At 39.5% G+C, this 24,818-nt stretch overlaps 1 protein-coding gene across 1 annotated transcript in view; it reads right to left on the bottom strand.

Annotated features, from left to right (window-relative positions):
- LOC128868821 (semaphorin-2A-like) overlaps positions 1 to 24,818 on the bottom strand; it is a 145,114-nt gene that overhangs the window by 37,567 nt on the left and 82,729 nt on the right. Inside the window, exons 6-8 of the mRNA XM_054111354.1 lie at positions 23,010 to 23,147; positions 21,952 to 22,084; positions 19,253 to 19,609 (exon numbers count right to left, since the gene is read on the bottom strand). Coding sequence (XP_053967329.1) covers positions 19,253 to 19,609; positions 21,952 to 22,084; positions 23,010 to 23,147 — 628 coding nt within the window. The remainder of the gene's footprint in view (positions 1 to 19,252; positions 19,610 to 21,951; positions 22,085 to 23,009; positions 23,148 to 24,818) is intronic.

Consider the following 24,818-nt stretch of genomic DNA (forward strand, 5'->3'; position numbering starts at 1 on the left):
TCTTGAATCCACCATGGGCTATTGGCGTAGACCTTCTATTTCACGTGACCCCAAAGAAAAAAAGTTACAAGGTGTTAAATCACAAGATCTCGATGGCCAATTGTGATCTCCTCTTCGAGAGATAACTCGGTCCGGAAACTTTTCCCGTAAAAGATCAATGGTTTCGTTGCTTGTGTGGCCGTCATAGCGCCGTCTTGTTGAAAATAAACATTTTCCAGATCAATACCATCCAATTCCCGTCATAAAAAATCGTTAATCATCTTTCCTGTTTAACACCTAACACCTATTATTGGAAAACCCTTTATATGTTTATCATGATTTGACTTAGCATCTTTATTTCCCACAACTATTTTAATTGTTAATGCCCTTAAATGTTTTTTAGATTTATGTACGCCTAAAAAAATTTCCGAACGGAACCGTTGCTGGTAAAATGCAAATATTTGGCGAAATTGTGCAATAAAAATTTTATAAGAAAGATTTAAAACTAATGCAAACAACTTTACAGTTGGCAAGGCAAATGTAATATTTTGCAGGAAAATTACTTTTGCTCAAGTAAAACAGGGCGCCCATCACCAAATACACCAATGGAAAAGTTCGCATACATATTACACATGTACATATGTGCGCATAACTGGGTAGGGGCTCTCCATGCAAACACTCTCTCACGCAATCACATTCGCACTCGAGCAAACAGCACGTCGTTGATGTAAACTAAACGTGACATTTACTTACACATTTCCCTTTGTTGTTGCTATTTTATTAAAGCCGATTTTTTTCGCATATCAACTCGCACATACAAACGCCGTAAAAATGTTGTGCCGGATGTTGTTTGCTTCGCTGTTCCATATAGTTGTTGTTGTTGCTCTAATCGTCATTGCATGTGACAATTCAGAGAACTACATGCGCCTTTTAAATATGTATGTGCATTAGAGCGGAGCAGTCGCCATTCGAAAAAAGTGGCAAAGGTCTACCCTTGCATTTAGAGCTGAGCTGGTGAGAGGATTTCGGCACCATAAAAAAGTATTTTGATGCTGCTGATAAAAGACAAGTTGGTGTTTTAAATATTATAAGTTGGTGGACAACCGTTCCGCTACCCGTCCCGACCATGACGAGGTGAGAATAGCAATGACTTGGCTAAAAAGAACAACAAAGCAGCGGGCGCCGACGGACTGCCGGCTGAGCTATTCAAGCATGGCGGCGAGGAGCTGGTAAGGTGCATGCATCAGCTTCTATGCAAAATATGGTCGGATGAAAGAATGCCTGCCGATTGGAATTTAAGTGTGCTCTGCCCAATCCATAAGAAGGACGATCCTGCAATTTATGCCAATTACCGTAGGATTAGTCTTCTAAATATCACCTATAAGGTTCTAGCGAGCGTATTGTGTGAAAAGCTGACGCCCACCGTCAACCAACTGATTGGACCTTATCAGTGTGGCTTCAGACCTGGAGAGTCTACCATCGACCAAATATTCACAGTACGCCAAATCTTGGAAAAGACCCATGAAAGGAGAATCGACACACACCAACTTTTCGTCGACTTCAAAGCTGCATTCGACAGTACGGAAAGGAGTTACCTGTATGCCGCCATGTCTGAATTTGGTATCCCCGCAAAACTAATACGGCTATGTAAGATGACGTTGCTCAACACCAGCAGCGCCGTCAGAATTGGGAAGGACCTCTCCGAGCCGTTTGATACCAAACGAGGTTTCAGACAGGGTGACTCGCTGTTGTGTGACTTGTTTAACCTGATGTTGGAGAGCATCGTACAAGCTGCAGAACTTTTTCGCTCAGGCACAATTTTTTATAAGAGCGTACAATTGTTGGCGTATGCCGATGATATCGACATCATCGGCCTTACCAACCGCGCTGTTAGTTCTGCCTTCTCCAAACTGGACAAAGAGGCAAAGCGAATGGGTCTGGTGGTGAACGAGGACAAAACGAAGTACCCCCTGTCTTCAAACAAACAGTCGGCGCACTCGCGTATCGGCACCCACGTCACTGTTGACAGTTATAATTTCGAGGTAGTAAAAGACTTTGTCTATTTAGGAACCAGCATTAACACCGATAACAATGTCAGCCTTGAAATCCAACGTAGAATCTCTCTTGCCAACAAGTGCTACTTTGGACTAAGTAGGCGACTGAGCAGTAAAGTCCTCTCTCGACGAACAAAACTAGCACTCTACAAGGCCCCATCATGCCCGTCCTAACGTATGGCGTAGAAGCGTGGACGATGACAACATCCGATGAAGCGACGCTTGGAGTGTTTGAGAGAAAGATTCCGCGTAAGATTTTTGGGCCTTTGGTGACGGTGAATATCGCAGGCGATGGAACGATGAGCTATATGAGTTTTACGGCGACATAGACATAGCGCAGCGAATAAAGATCCAGCGGCTTCGTTGGCTGGGTCACGTCGTCCGAATGGATACAAACGCTCCGGCTCTGAAAGTATTCGATGCGGTAGCAGCTGGTGGTAGTAGAGGGAGAGGCACGCCTTCTCTGCGTTTTGAAAAGATCGGGTGGAGTAGGACTTGGCTTCACTTGGTGTGTCCAAATGGTGCCGGTTAGAACGAGAAGGAAACGACTGGCGCGCTTTGTTAAACTCGGCCAAAATCGCATAAGCGGTTATAGCGCCAATTAAGAAGAAGACGATACGTCACTTTTGTTTTTTTTTACATTGTTGCACTTCGGTGTCCTCGTTATTGTCCCATTCCCAGTTATTCAGAGCTTTACCATCATATGACATGCTTTTCGTTCAGTCAAGCTCAAGTATTTTGAAATTTATTAAAAGTTTGCTTTAAACTACTTTGCTAATTTCTGAAACCAAAAAATTATAGCAGTTAAAGGAACTCAAGCCTGGAATAATGACTTTTTGCTTTTGAAAACCGGACGTCAAACAAGCGAGTTATAATAAAATAACCATTTTCGAAATTTAGAGAAACATCGAAAAATGTTTTTATGGTGCTGAAATCCTCCCAACATAAGCTCTAAATACAGGGACTAGTATTTTTTCAACCCCATCTAATGTCCACACGAGAACAAAATATTCACATGTGCAGGGTAGTGCAACCATAGCATACACTGATAATTCTGATTGTGTGTGTGTGTATGTGCGCATGCTTTCAAAATGTATGGCATGTTCTCCTGTATCCGTCGACAAAGAAATAAATCTTTTCCGAGTAGGTGAAAAAATGAGTTAAGAAAAAAAAAACGTTTACATACGTATATGCACACACACACACACGCGCTCAGAGGATAATATAAAGAAAATTGGTATAAAAGTGGCACCAGAAAAGTGCAATGAATAGCAAAGATGGCAGTTACGGCAGCACCGTAAGAATACGGCAAAGCCTTGTAAAAATATGCGAAGTCCGCATAGAAGATGCACAGTGGGAAGTATTGCCGCAAATAAAGGCTATAATAATATTATTAAGAATAAAATAACATACATAATAACAAAAAAATATTCTATGCTGCTACGCTCTACAAATACAACTCCCTACAACTTGTAATCTTCTTATTAAAGACGCACTAATCAGTTCTGTAAATCAAAGGTGAATTCATGTCAATACCTGTGAAATTGCTAGGCAAACATGGCCAAGGCTTAGTCTATGTCTGTCCAAGAATATTATAAAATTGAGTAGACTTCAAATTAGGACCCTAGTAGGGGTCTTCACAGGTCATTGTCTCATAGGAAACCATGCAAGGAGATTAGGCGTTTACACGCCTCTGCTGATTTTTAATGTCAACGCCAGCTTTAAGAGCAGGCGTAGCAAGAAGTAAGAGCCAAGATGTCTAGATCTTAACACCGCCAGGGCAGGGCAGCTAAGGGGAAGGTGCTGAGATAACTCCATCTCGTCCTCCATAAATCCGACGCAAAAAGGATTCAAGGATTCCAAGTCTCACAGCATGCATTCCTCGCGCATTGTGTCCTGTGAGGGAACCCACTAGATTAGAGAGCTGATATTTTGTCAGCTTTTGCGAGCTCCTGTCCCCGAGCGCCCCCGATTCACACGTCGGCAGAAGTATTTCGTGACCTTACAAGTTAGTGTATTTGCAAGGTGCTCGCTGAGTTGGCGCGATCCCCATCTTTCCAGGAGCAGACCACAAGAAGTCATGGGGATCCCAATTCTCTCCCTTCGCGGGGAAGTCGCCTCACATGTCCCTTGTCTGGCCAGCTGATCCGCCTCAGAGTTTCGCGCAATGCCGCTGTGACCAGGAACCCAGAAGAGGCTTATGTCAAAGAATTCGGATGCAGGCGAAAGTCAGGCCAGGCATGCCCTGGCCAGTTCTCTTATTGCCGCTTGGCTGTCGGAGTAAATATTTACTTTCTTGACTATTAGTACGCATGTAAGCAGCCAATCAGCTGCATCCTTCATTGCGGCTACCTCTGCTTGGAGCACACTGCAGGGGTCCGGTAACCTGAGTTTGAGTCTGATGGCGAGCTCTGCGTCGACTTCCTTGCGGATTCTATTGGAAAGCCATTTCGGCAACATTATCGTCTTCTCTGCAGAGCGTATGTCCAATTCAATTCCATTTTAGTATTTTTATTTTGGAATTAATTGGGCAGCTTTTAGTAAGCTGAAGAAGGAACTATGTAATGGTCTTGAAAATGGAAAAGTCTGCAAGTCAAGCAAAATGGCGCCTATTTTTTTGTAATCATATCTTAATTTCATCGTTGAAATAAAGCGTGAAAATGCTCCGAACCCTTCACTGGACCAAACATTTTTACTCACATTTTCGTTGTGCTCAAAACACTGTAACTCCTTTGGAAAAATCGCAATGCTGGACGGAATTAGAAACCTGCGAAACAGGAAAAGCATATGCAAAGGGAACGGAAACGGAAATGATTTCTGCAAGTGTGCGCAAAAATTAATGCGTTATTCATTGCAACATGCACCGCTAACGTGAAGCCACACAAATGGCTGAAGCGGTGCCTGGTCGCTGCCATTGTTGTTTTTGTTAGGTGCTATAACGAGCTTCGGCACAAAAGTGTTGACAAGCGCGAGCAGCAAAGAGAAATAAAAAATATTTATGATGAGTTAGCATTACAACGGATGTTGTAAGATTTCCAAACTACAAACCGCTTGGTGTAATGTGTTCCTTGTGTATGTATGTGTGCCTGTATGTGCATACGAAGGTTTATTTGGGTTGCTGTTGACACACTAAAATGTATTTGCGGGTATTTTCGCACCAACGTGTGGATAGGCGGAGGAAATCGGACGGAAATGCGTATAGAAAAATGCACATTTTTCAAATTTTCTTATTGCTATCCATATGGTTTTCGCCGCCCATTGTTGTTGTCGCATTCCTGTCATGTTTGAGCGTCAACATCGCATTTCTTTTCGTCACCACAAACAAATTCTTTGAAAAAAATGGCGCTTAGTGTACGCTAACCAGTCACCTTGGGCCTACCCAACGCCCCTCGGCCCGCCCTTACTCTCTCCCTGCCACTTTTATTATCTTGCTCATATTCCGCCACGCTAGCCGCTGGCTGTGTTTGGCGTGTCTGTCACGCACATTAAGTCACGTGAATGCAAATGCTCAGTGAATACGAAAAATGAATGTGCAACGTGTGCAACAACAGCAACAGCAAAAGCAATACTAGAGTCAGCAACGAAAAATAGCGCGTAACGAGCTTTCCGCTTTGCACTTCAACGGTGGCAATGTCAGCGCATTTTGCATGCTATTTGCCGTTTCCGATTGCATGCAACAAAATATTTGGCACCAGACGCCAGCACAAAAAAAAAATACAAAAAAAAAACGAAATAGCACTGAAAGCAGCAAATAGACAGCAGCAAATAGCAAATATATGCAAACGAGATAGGTGAGTGAGTGTGTCAGTGTGTGTGTAAAACAGAAGCGAGAAAGAAATGTTTTCGAAAAAACGCAAATAGATCTTTTCGCAGTATATAAATTTGGTTGGCAAAACTAAAAAAAAAACGAAAAAACAAAAATGAAAACAAATAAATAAATAAAAAGTACTGCCTTTGCCAAGTAAAGCATTTGGAAAATCTCGTTTTGCATTTAAAATATTTAAATTGGCAATAAAACAAGCCACTAACCGCATTGCAGCATTTTTCGGGGCCCCGTTGCTGGGGCACCTTTGCGGGTGTGCTGAGCAGCAGAGTAGCGGGAAATGTTTGTTATTTTGTGTAAGCCATAAATTGCATATGAAAATTCTTGCAACGGACTGTCCCACTTTTTTGATGTGCTGCCGTTATGAGATAATAATTTTCGTGCATGCATTTTCCTGTTACATTTTTCGGCTGTGTGTTTGGTAAATATGCAAAATTGAAATATGAATTTTGCATTTGTTGTGGAATGCGAGAAATTGGCTATTTACAGAAATTTTTCTGCTCAACTATTTGCATTTCGATTGCAAATAAACCCAATTTTGTCGCATTTACCAAAGGAACCGAAATTTACGAGTCAGAGAAGAGCAGCAGAAATATTCTGATTCGGTAAAAGGTTTTTTAAAATTTAATAAAATATGTTTGTAAAAAGAATAATTTATTTATTGTGTTGCATATTTCTGGTAAAACCTCTCGATTGTCTGCTGATATGCAATTGGGATTTTCGAAGCACTTGACCGCAATTTGAACAGGTTTTGAGATTTTGTTGCGCAGTAAATTACAAGTAGAAGTGCTGATATAATTGTTTTGGTTTTTTTTTTTTGATTCTTATGAAGGTATGATATTGCCTCCACTGTATTTTAACAGAAAGTAACAAAACCAATTTCGATTAGGGAAAGTTTATTAAGAATATTGGCTGCTCGCACAGGAAGAAGAAAATCGGTTATTTTGTTTATTATATTTTTGTTCTAAAAGTTTGTTAAAGCAAAAATTATTTTCAGTTTACAGATTTAACAATTCATTTCACATATTAAAACTACATTTAAACAAATAGTAATAAATATGGAATATAAGACAAAGAAAGGGAGTTAGTAGAACTGTATGAGATGGCTGCTGCAAAGAGAGGGAGGAACAAAAGGTCTGCGACTACTGTTTAATAGGCATTTAGCCCATTTGATACTTTTTAAAAACCGAAATAACTAAATATCAATGAATAATATCGAATACTTAGATTCTTAAATTTTACCCATACTTATTGTAAATAAATTAATTTGCTCGAACCGGTACAACGCTCGATCTCCAATCGGATAAGACGCTGATATCCATGCCTATAGCCACTTGTAGATTACCTATAGATGGAGAAACCATCAAAAAGGTATATATAAGTGGGAAAAGTCTTACAAAATGCGAACTAAACAGACAGACATGGTCGAAATTGAATAGCGGTCGATCGAAAATCTTGTTAAGATTTAACAGAGAAAGTAAATATAAGAAAAACGATAAGGGTATTAACTGGCCATTGTCTGATAGACAGCCACGCTTGAACTTCAATTTCTGTAGAAGCTGTCTTAATACAGAAGAAGAGGAAATAGTCAGACACCTTTTATGTGAGTGTGAAAGCTTTGCTATGAGGAGACTGCGCACTCTTGATACGGCATTTTTAACCGATGTAGTGGGCATATACTATAATTGGCGCGTACACCCTTTTTTGGGTGTTTGGCCAAGCTCCTCCTCTTTTTTGTGGTGTGCGTCTTGATGTTGTTCGACAAATGGAGGAACCTACAGTTTCAAGCCGACTCCGAATGACAGATATTTTTTATGAGGAGTTTTTTCATGACAGAAATACATTCGGGGGTTTGCCATTGCCTGCCGAGGGGCGACTGCTATTAGAAAAATGTTTTTTCTTAATTTTGGTGTTTCACCGAGATTTGAACCAACGTTCTCTCTGTGAATTCCGAATGCTAATCACGCACCAATCAATTCGGCTACGGCGACCGCCGATGTAGCGGACATAGCGCGTCTAAAACCAACGAAGCTTTGCTCGTTTATTAAAGCTACAGGATGGTTTGAAAAGGAGCCCATAGGGTAAGGATAAGCTCCAGTGGTATCACGATGGACCTGCGAAAGGTCTAAACGTGACGTTGCGACAGCCACACTACCTACTTAACTCCCTACATAAATAAACGTACATAAATGTGACCTGGGGTGGACTGCCATTGGACTGTTCACCGATCGTCATCGTCTAACTTATCGCGGTAGAACCAGGAAGTTTACTGTTCAACAGATTGTTTCTAGAGAGAGAGGTAGATAAGAATATGTGAAAAGGTGGTTGGTACCGTACCACGAAAGGATGCTGAAACATTCTGGCTAATTAGGAATTTAACCGACTGCAAAGTCCACACCGTAATTACGCGGGCCTCACGAAGCTCTTTGTCAGCAATGTGTAGTGGTTCGGTTCCTATAACGGCAATCGGTGATCGGGAGTTTATGAAGGTGATGAGAGTCTCCCGATGAATGCATGTTTCGTCTTGTATCTCTTTGGAAATACTAATTACGTTATTATGTTCCCCCCTCGGCAGGCAAAGGCAAAGTCTCCGAGAGTATTTTTGCCACGAAAAAGCTCCTCATAAAAAATATTTGCCGTTCGGAGTCGGCTGAAAAACTGTGGGTCCCTCCATTTGTGGAACGACATCAAGATGCACATCACAAATAGGAGGAGAGCTCGGACAAACAACCAACAAATGATGTAAGCTTCAACTGCATATGTACGTATGCAATCAAGAAGTATAGGATATTCACTATGATGAGGAAGCAGGAATAATGAAAGTTTACACATCGACTTAATGCTCTTTTGTGCCTTCTGCGCATTACAATACCTCTTGTAATATGTACAGCAATATGCAAAAATCACGGAAGAAATCTTAGAACTAATTAGAGGCAACTTAGAAGTTAAAAAAAGAAAAAACAAATTGAAAAACATGTAAATCTGTTTCTGAAAGCGATGGCAAGCAAAGAAGTTATGTGTGATAGTGCCATATACGGTAAAAATTCTTAGAAACATAGGTTTGAATCAGAGCTCTAGTTACTCAAGTAGGAGTAGTTAGGTGCTCAACTGCTCAATTGCCTATACAATATTTTCGAATGATTGAACAATTCTTCACAAATGATATGTAATAATAAAGTAAATATCAAACGCATAGTAGATTTCATATTTTAAACCATTTAATGTCTGTTTCAAGGCATTTGTGAAAAACATAGAATGCTTTTATTTATCTTTTCTTTCTGTAAGCAATGGATTTGAATAATTTGTAATACTGAAAAAAATGCTGACAATGAAGTGAAAATAATCAAAATAAGCATCGCTCTAGCTACTCGAAAAAAACTCCAGGAATAATAGGAACAAGACTACTACCATCTGAGAGTGTGTGACGCCACACTAACCAAGTTGTGAAGCATTGCCAACCCTTTGCTCTTACATTAAGTGCTCTTTTATACCTACAATGCGAAAATTTTTCAGTTTGAAGCTACCAAAATTGTATTGTAAGTTAAAAAAAATGTGTAAAAAAAAGGCCATTCTGAGAAGATTGCAATGCTATTTTAAATTTGTTGATTATTACAAAATTTGATGACTTGAACGTGCAAATCTCTTTTTGCTGCTTTTGAGGCTTAGCCACAATCTTCTAAATATTTAAAACCTTTTTATAAAGTTGGTAAAGCCTTTGAATTTAGTGAATACGAATTAAGGCCATAGAGGTGTATTCATAGTAAAAAAAGTTTTGAAGAAAGTATAACGAGCTTTTTGAAAAAGGAAATCTTTATCTTGGTACATGACCTCAAATATAGCAAAAAAGTGTTTTTCAACCCTTTTTTAAGGAAACGCTCTTAACATAAGTTTTAAATACAAGGATGAATAAAAAAATAAGTGGCATACAATCATCTATCAGATCATAATGAAGAAACAGCATTCTAACACTTACAAAACCCGAAATATGCTCCCCCTCCCGTTTCTTTGTAGGGGTCCTTCAAACTCTCTGAAGCGCAGTTAAGGCTTTTAATGTGTCTAATACACAATTTAAGACATATTCTACGGTGAACTTGAATTCTTTTTTTAAATACAGCCGGTGAAAAACACTTTTGAACCTCAACACTTTGACCAGTTTGAACTACTTTCTTTTTATATTTACTTTTTGAATGGTTATAATTTTTAAGTATAGCTATTTAACCCTCTAGTACCCAAGACCGCCTGTAGACGGCCTAAGTTTATTTCACGCTTATTCCCTTTTAAAATACCATTTCGTTATTTTTTAAACTCTTTCTAATTCCGGAAAGTCCCAAAATTATTGCTGGTGCATTTGCAACAGCGTCTTGTTTTTTAATCAGCCGTCATAGTCATTTGAAGTCGGAAAATAGTGAAAAGCGGTCAAATTAATTATTCTGCAAAAGTGGTGTATTTTAAAAATTAAATAAAAATATTAGAAGTGTATTTAGCTTATAATAAAAATTATCATAGTGCTGCTGGTTGTGTTCAAAATACGAAAGTTAAAAATAATAACAAAAAAAAAGTGTTTCCTGTATTTTATAAACCTTTGAAGACAGCCCGTCTAGAGGCGGTCCTGGGATAACTCGGAATAAATAACATTATGTGGTAAGTTTGAAATTTTGATATTTTTAGAGGGGGGCTAAGCCTAAAGTTTTGGTTTTTTAGAAATGGATCAACGACAAAAGTGTAAATTATCATCCCTTAATGATGAAGATATTGCAACATTTTTGGAGTTATTGGAAATCGACGATGATACAGACGTGGAAGAAGATTTGGAAGATCTTTTAGACGAAGATGGGGACGATGCAGAATTACCCATCGACACTGGAATTGACGAGGTGATTAACAGGGCGGTAAATTTGTCAGATTCTATGCTGGAATCAGAAGTGTGTGTCAATTTATGCACATGTTGTCAATTTATGTCTCGTTGATCATTTCAATAACAGGTTTCAGTCCATTCCGATGACTCAACGTTTATGTGACGATGAACAAATGTGCGCACCGAAGATGAGGACTTTCCTTCGACAATATCTGCCAGATAAACCACATAAATGGGGTATACAACTCTTCGTTTTGTGTGACTCCTTCGGATTTTGTTATAACTTCGAAATATATTGCGGCGCAGGAGACAATGCTGTTCTGACTGATACACCAGATCTTGGGGCATCAGCGAATGTGGTGGTCCGATTGTCCCGTAATATTAAGATTTTAAAAACCATATAACATATTTCGACAACTATTACACGTCACTGCCACTTCTGGTTTATCTTAAATGACGCGGAATACATTCGCTGGGAACTATTCGTTCAAATCGAATTCCGAATTGCAAACTTCCGACAGATCTTGATCTCAGGAAACAACCCCGTGGATATTCAACTGAATTTTGTGGATCTGCTTTAGGAGTTGACATTTCTTTATCAGTTTAGAAGGACAATAAAATAGTGTGACTCGCATCGAAGGCGAAAAGCCCTTCCAGAATGAAACAAATGTTATAAATAAGGTGTCGCGGTTCGTCCGCTCAGAAAAAAAAATTGTTGATGTCGATTGCCCCAATGCAGTCCGTGAATATAATAGTCATATATGGGGGGCGTCGACCTCATGGATGGACTAATTGAGCGATATAAGATTCCGGTAAAGAGCAATAAGTACACAAACCGACTTTTTAATCACCTGCTTGATATGGCCATGATAAACGCTTATGTTTTGTTCAGAAGAATTAACAAGATTGACACGCATGCTAGGCAGTACCAACTGCCGAACTTCCGGGCAGAGATCGCATACGTACTCTGCAAACAACAATATTCTTCAATACCAAGAGCTCCAGGTCGTCCATGACAAACTCCTCAAGTAAAATTTACTGGAAGAAAAGCTTATTTACCTCCTGACGACGTTCGCTACGACGGAGTTGGACATTTTGCAAAGTTTTTATCACGCACCGGTAAAAATAGGTGCGAATATCCTGGCTGCACCTCCGAAACTCAAATCGTGTGCCGAAAATGGAATCTAAATCTTTGATTTTCCCAGCAAAAGGACTGCTTTCACAATTTTCGCCATAAATAATTTGCACCAACTGCCTATTTATGCCCAAAAGCATGCCTTTCTTTTGTAGACATTTTTCTAAAACTATTTGAAATAAGACTGACTGTTTGTTTTGTATTGATTTCTGTTAAAAACTTTCTGTTTTGTTCAATAAAAGTACGTAATACACTGAATTTGCAAGTTTTTCATTTAGATTTTTTTTGGCGTTCTTTCCCAAAGCCGCCTGCAGGCGGGGTAAGGTTTTATCCCTATATAATCGGATCAAGGAACAAAATTTCACTTTCTTGATAAAGAACCTATATTTTTCCAGAATCCCCACCCAAAGCAATTTTTTTCATTCAAAAATAAAATTTGGGTACTAGAGGGTTAACTAACGAAAACCAAATAAATCCGAATTTATTTTATACAAAAATTAGAAAATTTCCACAAGTTTCTCATCACGATTCATTGGTTTTTAATTAGAATTTATAGAATATAGAAAATAGTTTTTTATAGCATAGCAAAATGCAAATTTAAAGTTCCTCAAACTACGATTTATTTATATAGACGGGTGCTGTTTAACGAATGTCTAAGTGTTTTTTTTTTTGTTTCGAGAAAATACGTAACACCATCATTTATTTCGCTGATCAAACGTCAACGGGAGCTTGCAGTTACTTGAAATTTGTACTTTATTTGTGTGTATTTAATAGGCTATGCAACCGAAACTGCCCAGTCAAATATTTTTCTAAAAACTCTGATTGAAAACAAGTCTCATTCATTAAAGGTGATGGCAGTACACCAACAACAATGTCTTGTACGTCTGGTTGTCAAAGCAAAGTATTGGCAAAGTAGAAAACCACTAATGAATTTGCCTTGTTTCGTTCTGTGCTGACAGCCACATGTGCCCGAGGAAAGAAAAAAAAAACAATAAATTAATAGATTCGCCTTGGATAGAAAATTTTGAAATTCCGGAAAAAAATTGTCTAGATTTAATAAATCATGTACAAAGTATTATATATAACTGAGATGAATATGGGCAAAGTTATGGGATGAGTTGCATTTTTATAAAAAATAAATGAACTGTTAAAATAAATAAATAGTCAAAACTTGTCCAATTGTTGAAATGATGAAGTTTGCTTCTGTAGTTTTCTTGTGGACTGTACAAGGTAAAGTCCAAAATAAACAAGACTGAGCTAAAATATAAACGACAGGAGCTTTGTTCTGATAACTTCGAGTTTATTTATTTAAAATAGTCACCTCTTGCCTCGATGCACTGTTCTGCGCTATCTAAAAGCTTTTCGAAAGAGGGTTTCAGGTCATTGACCGTGTTGAGATGGCAACTCTTAAATAGTCAACGTGTATTCTAGTTATTATGAATTCTTTTTTGTTAAGCTTTTCTTATTTACCTATATATGCACAATATTGAATAAACGTTTTACTCTCTCCGCTTTTATATCTTGAAGAAGAAAGACGCATTTAAACAGGTTATGGGCCCAGGGCCTTTCGATTTTGCGCTTTTGAAGAAAAAAAAATTTTTGTGAGGTAAGGACTCAAGATGAGTGTACCTAGTCTTCAAATCGACAAATTAGATGACAGAAACTATGATTCCTGGGAAGTGCAGATGAGGAGTGTGCTCATCCATGGAGGCTACTGGAAGATGGTGTCTGGGAAGTTGACCCATGAGAATGCAGAGGACAAATTGAAGTTTGAAGCCGACGATGAAAAAGCGCTAGCAACAATTTTTTTATGTGTTAAGTCGCCGCAATTGGCACATGTAAAGAAGTGCAAATCTTCTAGAGATGCGTGGGTGAAACTGCAGGAGGTGCATCATCCGAAAGGGCCGTTGCAAAAGGTTTCGCTTTACAAGAGACTGCTGAATTTGACCATGGCGCAAGATGGCAATGTGGTGCAACATATTAATGATTTCACAGAAATTTCAGAAAAGCTGGCTGAAACGGGTATAGAAATTCAGGAGGAGTTGCTTTCCATTATGCTTTTATCCAGTTTGCCCAAAGAATTCGAGACCTTCGTGGTGGCTATTGAAACAAGGGACTCCCTACCCAATTTCACCATTTTGAAGCAGAAAGTTCTGGAAGAAGGCAAAAGGAGAAATGAGAACAACGAGAGCGAAGTAGCAACAGGTGAGCATGCGTTTACAGCGAAAAGCGTGAAAAAGAAAAAGTTCGGCAACAACTTCAAAAAGGAGCGAAAAGAATTCAAAGGAAATTGCTTCGTTTGTGGTGAGAAGGGGCATTATGCAAATCAGTGTGAGAAGAAACAGAACAATAAGAACAAAGGACTAGCGATGCTGAGTGCTGCTGAAGTCAAAAGTTGGAAAGAGACAGCATGGTATATCGACAGTGGCGCGACATCACATATGTGTAACGACCGCCGCATGTTCACGCGTTTGGTTAAACACGACGAGCAGATTGCACTTGCTGGAGACAACTATATAAAAGCAATAGGCAAAGGAGATATTGTGATTCGTCGTGGAATCGAAATGAAAGATGTGTTGTATTCACCAGAACTACAAGCAAATTTTATTTCTGTAAGCAAAGCTGTAGAGAAAGGGCATACAGTGATATTCGACTCGAGCAAAGCCACAATAAACGACAGATCAGGCGAAGTACTTTTACAAGCCGATAGAAAAGATAGCCTTTTTGTGTTAAGAAATAGCGCAGAAAAAGCATTTGCAGCATGCAATAGTGACATAGCATGGCATAACCGAATGGGACACCTAAACTTCAAAAGTTTGCGGGAGCTAAGCCGTCGAAATATAGTGCGCGATATGCAAGTAAACAGTCGTGGCGATACAGGAAAGTGCAGAACTTGCATGCTAAGCAAAATTCATGTACTACCGTTTCCTGATGAGTTTAGTACAAAAACAAAGGATTTGCTACAACTTGTACACTCAGATGTGTGTGGACCCTTCCGAACTAATTCAGTAGGTGGCTCAAAATATTTCGTTACCTTCATTGATGACTTATCACGACGTATTTTTGTGTACTTCATGAAAGCAAAGAATGAAGTTTTTAAATATTTCAAGATATTTAAAGCACAAGTGGAACTTCAAACTGGACATAAGATCAAGGCGATCAGGTCTGACAACGGTCGCGAGTACGTCAATGCAGAATTCGACGCATATCTTCAAACATACGGTATAACAAGGCAGTTGACAGTGGCATATACTCCGCAGCAAAATGGAGTGGTGGAACGCGCAAATCGCACACTGGTCGAGATGGCGCGATCGATGATGGTGCATGCTGGTGTTATTCAATGTTTGTGGGCTGAAGCTATAAATACGGCAGCATATATCAGGAATAGATGCACATCAAATAAGCTGGGAGACAAAACTCCGTACGAAGTGTGGTGGAACAAAAAGCCCACTGTAAAGCACTTTCGCACGTTTGGTTCTATTACAGTTGCATTAGACAAGTCACATAAGAAGTCCAAATTCGAGGCCAAAGGTAGGCAGTACATTATGGTTGGTTACTCAACAACAGCAAAAGCTTATCGCTTATATGATAAAAAGAGTCATAAAGTTATTGAGCACCGAGACGTTTTGTTTGACGAAACTGCTTTTAATAAATGTTTTGATGGCGACAAACCTGAAGAAGGGGTAGATTTAGTGCTACTGAATTGGGAGAAAGAGATAGACACTTTGCAGCAAAGTAAGCATGAAGATGCTTATGATACACCAAACAGTGACATCGATAGCGATTCAAGCGCGCATCAGATGAGCGAAGAGCAAGCAGAGAGAGAAGTGAAAATCGGACAAGGCAGACCCAAACTTCCGCGCACGTGCAAGGTAAGCAGACCGAAAGATCAATTCAACGAATTATACAGCATGGTAGGAGAAGGGGTACCGCAAACCATTGAAGAAGCGCTAACTTCTAAAAATAGTAGAAAATGGGAAAAAGCAATGGAAGACGAATATTTCGCGCTTAAGAAAAACAATACCTGGTCAGTGACAGATTTGCCAGCTGATGGCACAGCCATTCCATGTTTGCATTAAAGAAAGACGAACACGGCAACATTGTGCGCTACAAAGCACGTCTTGTGGCGAAAGGTTGTAATCAGCGTTATGGAATTGATTACAAAGAAGTATTCTCACCGGTTGCAAGATATTCTACTATTCGACTTATGTTGGCATTAGCAGTGCAACATGAAATGCATCTTCATCAAATAGATGTGAATTCAGCATATTTAAACAGTGAGCTTCAAGACACGATCTACATGCAGCAACCGCAACATTTCGTCGAGGGCGAGTCATCGCAAAAAGTTTTGAAACTCCATAAGGCCATATATGGGTTAAAGCAAAGTGGCAAAGAGTGGAATAGCAAGCTTGATGGTGTGTTAACGCGCATTGGTTTTACTGCATGCGAAAATGAGCCCTGCTTATACAAGGCAAATTTCAACGAGCAGCTTACGTTGGTGCTGGTGTATGTTGATGACCTGATCATAGGGTGCAGAGACAAGGCAGTGGTGATTAAAATAAAACTACAACTGGCACAACTATTCGAGGTAAGCGATAAAAGTATGTTACAACACTTTTTGGGAATTGAGTTTAGTCGCGATGGAGAAACAGGCGAGATGACTATTTGTCAAGCACAGTACATACGTGAAATGTTGTCACAGTATGGTATGAAAAATTGTAAAGCTGTATCGGTTCCATTAGAGAAGGGATATCAAGTCGATTGTGCAGATGATTGCGAGAAGGCAAATCAAACGGATTATCAGTCCCTTATTGGTGCTCTTATGTATCTGGCCATTACAACGCGTCCTGATATACTGCATTCAGTGTCAAAAATGGCGCAGCGTAATTGTAACCCTCATGTAGAGCATTTTTGCAAACTGAAACATATTCTTAAGTATTTGGCTGGCACTGTAGAAATGAGAATGAAATTCCGTGCAGGCGAGCAGTCCATAAAAGGGTTTGTGGATGCTGACTGGGGAGGTGACGTGTTGGACCGGAAGTCGTATACTGGGTTCATGTTTTTCTACGGCGATTGTCCAATATCTTGGGAGTCGAGAAAGCAACATACGGTTGCACTCAGCAGCACAGAGGCAGAATATATGGCTGCATCAGATGCAACAAAAGAGGCTATATATATGAGGCGATTGTTGGTTGAACTTGGAATTGGTCAAAACGAGCCTGTAGAGCTGTATATCGATAACCAAGGCGCTATGAAATTGGCGCAAAATCCTGTTTATCATAAACGTAGCAAACATATTGACATCAAATTCCATCACATTCGCGAAGCCGTACAGAGGAAGGAAGTTGAGCTGAGATATTGTCCTACAGACGAAATGCTGGCTGATATTTTAACGAAGAATTTAGCCAGGAACAAACATTATAATTTCATGAAATTAATGAATTTTGAATAATTTTTGTAAAACAGTATCCACGTTGAGGAGGAGTGTTGAGATGGCAACTCTTAAATAGTCAACGTGTATTCTAGTTATTATGAATTCTTTTTTGTTAAGCTTTTCTTATTTACCTATATATGCACAATATTGAATAAACGTTTTACTCTCTCCGCTTTTATATCTTGAAGAAGAAAGACGCATTTAAACAGACCGGAATGTCCTTCAGGATGTCGGTACAGCCCTTTCGGTTTTCTTTCATGGTCAAATGCAGTTTTCCGAATAAGTAGAAGTCACAGGGAGCCATATCAGGCGAATACGGTGAGTGATTGATGGATAAAATGCGATTTCTAGTTAAACAATCAGTCACAAGTGTGGATCGATGAGTTGGTGCGGTGGTGGAGGGCGAATTCGCTTCAAAAGGCCAAGATAGAAAGCTGTATTGAGGGCTTGACCCGTTGGCATGAGCTTCTTGAGGAGAAGTCCATGGGAATCGTAAAACCAAACGAACATCGCTTGATTTTTAACTTCTCCAAATGCGATTTGTTCGGTGGTGGCTCATTTGTGGCCTGCCCTTCGGCACTTTGACGCTTAGTTTCAGTCTCGAGTTTATGTTGGAAACACCACCACCCACCATTTCATCACCAGTGGTAATGTTGTAAAGGAAGTTCTCGTCTTTTCTTGCCTCTTTAATGAGGTCTTTCGAATATCGAATTCCGAGCAATTTTTGATGCTCAGTTAAATTAAGGTAACAGACCTTTCGTAAGCCCAAATGATCAGTTAAAATGCGATAAATCGATGTTTTGGAGTTATTCAACTTCGATTCCATGAATTTCAACGATGATTTTGGTTCACTTTTGTTAAATTTCCGAATAATTTCGATGGAGTTTTCGGTGATTACTGATTTTGGGCGGCACGGATGTTTATTGTCATTTATGCCCCCACAACCATCTCCGATTATGAAACAAAATTCGATATTAGCTCTTCGTTCGAAACTCATTTTTGTACCGATGACACAAACATACTGACACTTTAGACGCTATAACTTTGCTTCCACTAAACCGAATGTCACCAAGCTTTCACTGGAAGTCAGCTAGAGATGTAACTTCCGACGGACTAACTCCTCAAAATCTTGTTTATTTTGGACTTCACCTTGTATATTTCAAACTCTCAAAAGTGCTATTTGAAAAGATTTTGTTATTTGTAATGTGAAAGTGGGTAAATATAGGTGGAATGTTTTTCTGTAATTCTTACTTTTCGAAACGCGCAAAACATTCCACAGTTCACATTCACTACGTAACTGCAGACGATTAAAAATTCACTCTTTGCTTAACTGTGAATAAATTTCATTCATTTCTCGCGAAGCTCTCGTGAAAAAATCTTGAGAACCATTTTTCTTTGACACCCAAGCATTTTTAATTTCAATAAAAATTTCCTTTGCACATGTTTAAAATTTATCTCAAATTCCTTTTTAATTCGCTTAGAAACCCAATCAATTTTCCTAATGCAATTTCTGCCTGATATATTTTCGTATGCACATCCGCACATGAGACCCACCAGCCAGCTAGAACACACCAGGTGACGCGGCGACAAACATACCTGGATTCATATATGTTTTTGCGTTCAAATCGACAATCCACAGACACAATACATATATATGCGCACACATACATATACACACACTCGTACACCTCAGCGCACAGCGTACTGACTTTGCCAGCTCAAGCGCACTGGAGAGGCAAGAATAATTGCCGGCGCAATAAATCTACGCGAGCACAAAATAATAATAAAAAAAATGAGATTGGGGAGAAAAACTTCACAGATATGTGAAAAACGAAAGATTGCTACCGGCAGCAGGCACACCTCCTCCTCCTCTTTCAAGCGCCATTTCTCATGTCGAGCGGCGCTTTGCCACAATTTAGAATTTTTTTTGCACCCTCCCCTTAATCCCCTCTTCTTTCTTATCGCTACTCACCTTCGAAGGAAGCATTGATGTCGCGTATATCGTAGCTGCACACCGCCGAACCGAGAATGCCGTGTGTGTTCGTCGTGAAGGTGGCATAGAATTTGGTGTCATCTGTTGGCATTTTATACACCGATTGGATTTCATTGAAGTAGAATGGGAATTCGCTGGAGATGCTGCAATTGATGCGCGCCTTCAGATAGGTCGCCCAATTTTGGCTGATCATATATTTGCCGCCACGATCATTTTTGCACACTCGTGCAATGCGCGAGTAGATGGCCTTGCCACAGTTGATATACTCGACGGCATGTTCGCGGAAAAAGAAGTAGACGTATTCGCCAACATCAAAGGAGCCGACAAAATTCGGTTCTGTGTGGGAAGAGAATGAATGAATGGAATTGATAAATTATTTTGAAAACTAATGTTATATATCTTTTTAGCTATTCAAAAAAATATTATGTACTTCGATAATTCGTCGACCAAAGAAACATGGGATTTTAAGTAGAAAGGGTCTGTTACAAGGTTGTGCTTAGAAAACTATTTTTTTAAGCTACACATTTTCTTTGAGCCTCATTGCAGAATCCAGCTCTTCTCATTGTGTGGGTTATAAGCCCTAAAAATACTAAAAAACCTAACAATAAGGACCATCTGACGATTGCAGGTTCTTTCAGGCCGACTTGACAGCTTTAAAACAAGCTGCGTTGTGGGTCATGGTGTTTCCTGATCACTCTCTGCTGAGACAGTCAAGATGCGTAGAAATCTTTAGGTAGCAATTGAATGTAGGACTATCTTAAATGAGTTGACTAAGCGGTGCACAATGCATGGTGCCTGGGTCTCTGGATACAAATGCATTTCTGAGAATTGTATCGCGAATGAGCTGGTTAGTAGGTGAACTGAACTTAAATTAATCAACTCAGTACAGTATGTGGGCATCTCTTTAATCTCAAACGAACTCTGGCTCAAGTAGGACTACATGGCCCAACAGTAAATGAACCACGGAGCTCATTGTAAGGCAAGTCTCGGATAGCCAAATGGCCATCAAATCAATGAAAGCGGCTGTACTAAGATCGCAGGTTGCACAGGAATGCCGGGCGGCCCTAAATGATATTAGTGAGGTATTCAAGGTCAGCCTTATTTGGGTTCCGGGGCAGAGAGATATTGAAGGAAACTGTAAAGCTAATGAGCTAGCCAGAAAAGGTACTGCTCTTCAACTGCTCAGTGATAAAAGTGTCATTGGAATACCCATGGCCACGAGTAAACTAATAATAAAAAACAACATCGTCCAAGAGGTCAATAGATCATGAAGAAATGAAGATACGTGTCTAACAGCTAGGGTACTATGGCCGCCAATAAAGAAGAAAAGAACAAAGGAATTGCTTAGTCTCTCAGGAGAGGACATCGCGAAGGTTGTGGCTTATTTAACCGGTCACTGGCTATTTGGCAGGCATTCCTCGAGACTAGGAGTTTTCTCCTATGAATATTGCAGAAGTTGTAGAAATGAGGAAGAGGAAGAAACAGTTGAGCACTTCCTTTGCAATTGTCCAGTGCTAGCTGAAATCAGAGCAGGTTGTCTAGGTAAATAATTTTTCAATTCTCTTACGGAGCTGTCTGGCGTGGGGTTGGGATCAATTTTACGTTTCATTAGAGCCACGAAATGGTTCCACGAAGGAAAGTAAATGGGGTTCCCGTGGTATTACAATGGACCAGCAGTAAGGCCTAAGTGAGTTGGTCGTGCAGACCGACTGCCACTATAACCTTACCTAACCTAAGGTAAGTCTGACGTACATAGAATAAATGAAAACAAAACTAGGCATCTCGTCAATCTTTACCGACCTTCTATTTGTTAATAGTGGGTGGTAGCATAACCAAGCACACTGGGTTGCCCTCTAGTAATTTCCGTCGCAGCTACAGAAATGAGGAAATGTGAATAGTGATTTCTCTGCTACTATTCCACTCTTGCCAGATCCCTACATAGCCGCTTACCTTTTACTGATTTGAATGTCAGGCAAATTTAGAATGGATTAGATGAGGATGGCTGCAGTCCTCTGTATTACGTCATCTATTAGATAGAGGAACTGATTTCACCACATCGAGAATAGAATTAAAAGGGGAAATTGAGCCCGAATTCGTGCTATTAGATAGAATGGGTTTTCGGGTCAAAGTCAGTCCTTCTATACCTTGGGGTAAGATTCATTCTTGATATTTAAATCCATTATTATTTAGCTCAATTCTGATTAATTTTGTTATATGGGATATGCCATTTTGAGCCCGAATTCGTGGTATTACAAAGGTTGTCTGGGCCTAAGTGAGTCCTTTTATACCCCAATATTACCCTCCAATCTACCCAATCTAACCTAATACAAAAGTTATTTGCACTATTTTGCATATCAACTCATACAAACCCAAAATTTTATTTAAATTTTAGTTGCTTAACTTTAAACTTAGGCGCTACCAATTTAAATATTTGAGTTTAAACTTTACTTAGTTTTTAAAAACCGCCTCTATTTGCTACCATTTCCTTTCACCTACGGACAACGCGCAGGTGGCAATGACAATAGCCTAGTAAATTACAGCGACACCTAATGCCGCCTATTCACCTATAACTTCTAACCCATTAAACAGTAAACTAAGGCGAAAAAATAGAAAAAGTGTAAAACATTTCGTTAAGTATATATGAATGTGTGTGTGTGTTTGCGTATTTTTATACTCACTATCAAGCCATTTGGAATCATATTTCACGGTGCGTTTGAAATTGTGCTCCTTCCGACCGGATGTTAAATTATACAAATCTGAACGGAATATAACCGAATCAGCCTTAGTAAATTCAGCATTTGTGCCGGAATACTGCAATGAAAATAGTGGAGAAGAGAAGAAAAAAAGACAAGCAAGCAAGTAGAAAAAACATGCGCATTAGTGCTAATACAATAGTTGCTTACAACGGTAACAACAAACAAACAAGACAGCAGAACGCAGACGAAATGGAATGGAAAAAAGAGCAGGATAATTCGTGCTCGTGTAATGACAGCAGAAGGCTGCCGCCTTGGCCGGCTAGCTGGTGTCAAGGCAAGCAAGCCAGTAAAGTGTAAAATTAGCGCGCCATTTTGGCAAAAATTCGAATTCACCATTGCGGCAATGTCAATAGTATTATTGCGCTCTAACTGATTTTATTTTCCAAGAATTCGACATTTTTTTTTGCTTCTCCTGATTATACCACTTTTGTGCTGGCAATCGTAATCACGGCCCCTGCCAAAGCCATTTTCAAGTGAAAAAATGAAAGAAAGAAATGTTGAACAAAGAAAAAAAAACAAGACTTAGTGGCTTTCTACCTTTTCGCTTCCGTTCTTTGTGGGCGTATAATTTAATTCGTTCGTACAGTGCACGAGCAATTTTTTCTTTCAAGCGTACGGCAAGAGATGCGGGCGCGCTGAGAACGGTTGCCAGTCCCGCAGCTGTGGCGAAGGACATGGCCAAAGCCACATTTCGTGTTGGCCTTCTTTGGCAAATTTTATTACAATTGACATTTTTCCAAAGTTGCTTCTTTTATTTTCGTGCGCTCATTCTTTCACTTTAACCGTATTTTCGCAAATTTTATTGTAGTTTTTGCTGCAGCGGCAAAGGAGCTGGTGCAGTGCCTGCTTACAAAATAAACAAACAGATGTTTACATATGTGTTTGCTTGCCTTACACCTTCTCGTCAGCTTCTTGCATTCAAAACTTTTCCCCATTTCTTTTTTTCTTTGCTTTTGTCGTCTGCATCTACTTATACCTACCAGCGCTGGTAATCCAAAGGGATTTCCTTTCTCCACATAAACGGCTGTAGAGTTATCGGCGGGATCATAGGGGCACTTGCCAATGCCTAAGCCAATGCCAGGCACGTATTCGGATCTGGGTAAATGTGTTAAGTTCGCCTGTAGGCAAAATTATATGTGAGAATGTGTGTGTGTGTGGGTGTTTCGCGTGCAAGATTGTTCCATATCGTCGTCAGCATTTTCGGTGATGTTGAGTTGTTGTCGATGAGTTTCGGTGAAGGTATTCAGCCAGAGGCGAGCGGCAACACGAGCAGCAAAGAAAACAAAGTAAACGCATTAGTTGGTGTAAGTAGGGAATACAAATACGAAAAACGAAAAAGGAAGCAATAATGATGGGGCAAAAGGTATGAGTGGTAAGTTTGGTAGCTGTTTTTGCTTCTGTTGGAATTTCGGTTACATAAGTTGTTGTTGCTATTGTTAGATTGGGTTACTGCTTGCAAAAATTGAGTTAAAGGTTAACGCAACTGGCAGCAGCAATTACGCACTGACAAGAGAATCGATAAAATAGTACATCTGCATAGGTGCATTTATGTATGTATGTGCGTATGTATGTATGTATGTGCGTATGTATGTATGCATGTGTGTATGTGCTTATGTGTGTGCATCTTCCGCAGCACAGCTTGTTAGGCCTTGAAAAGTTTTCTGCGTACTAAAGTGAACTTTGTGAATTGAATTTTATCTGTCTGCAGAAAAATTTGAGGCATTATTTTAAAGAGATGTGTATAACTTTTTTAACGGGGGCTCGGAATCCCCGGCTTAAAAAAATCGATTTTTTTTTACCGATTCTGGTTTATTATACTTTCAAAGAACTCATGACAAAATTCGTTAAATTGACGAAGCTATGCGTGTTCAATGAACTCGGCGTGCTCCATAATACTGAGAAAGCACGCGAGCAATAGCCGAGCGGCGGTTTTTATTCCGAGAATTACTTCTGTCCTTATGCAGTTCTGAGATTTTTATTCGTACTGGTTAAAAGCAGATTATCAGGCATGTAGTATAAATAATACAGCGAATTCTTCAGTATTTAGTGAGACTTTATGTAGTGCATTTTGTAAAGCCCGAGACGAACAGAGACTACAATGGTCTGCCAGGCGGAGCAGCCTTAATGCAACGAAAGAAGCTCGAATTTTACGCCGGGGTCTGCAAAGGGTACAAAATCAAATTTTTGAAGAGGAAGAGGGAGTACTATATGGTCCTGGAATAGCTGATTAACACGAAAATGCTGTGAGTCTTAAATATATACCTTTTTCACATAATTATTTGAATGCGTTTTTCTCAAAACAGCATTTTTCTATACGGCCGCCATGATATCTCGAGAACTATTCGGTCGATTGTTGTCAAATTTGACACGGTTCTCGAAATAATATCTGTCTCTATCATGAACTACGGAAAATAAGATATATGCATGACTTTTTTTTATAAATAAAAATCCGAGGAAAGAATGTGCGAAAGAACAAACTTTGTCTTTCAACCAACGCAGTTATATATTATTAATTTTCGACACATTCATAAGGAGTAAAATACCATTTGAATTTTTCCTTTCAGACAACCTGGAGCTGAGTTATCGTGGCGACCAGCGGCGAGGAATTTTCATAGAAATTTCACCTCGAGCGTTGTCAAAGCCACAATTTTCGAGAAAATCGACCAAAAATTGAATTTGACTTTATATAATGCATAATAAATATGGCTGTACATTTTCCAAATGATTCAACTGATAGTTTTCCCAATAAGAATTCGTAAAAAAGCCATATTTTTGGCGTTTGAAATGGG

The sequence above is a fragment of the Anastrepha ludens genome, chromosome 6 (assembly GCF_028408465.1).
Source record: "Anastrepha ludens isolate Willacy chromosome 6, idAnaLude1.1, whole genome shotgun sequence".
In the NCBI taxonomy this organism is placed as follows: Eukaryota; Metazoa; Arthropoda; class Insecta; order Diptera; family Tephritidae; genus Anastrepha; species Anastrepha ludens.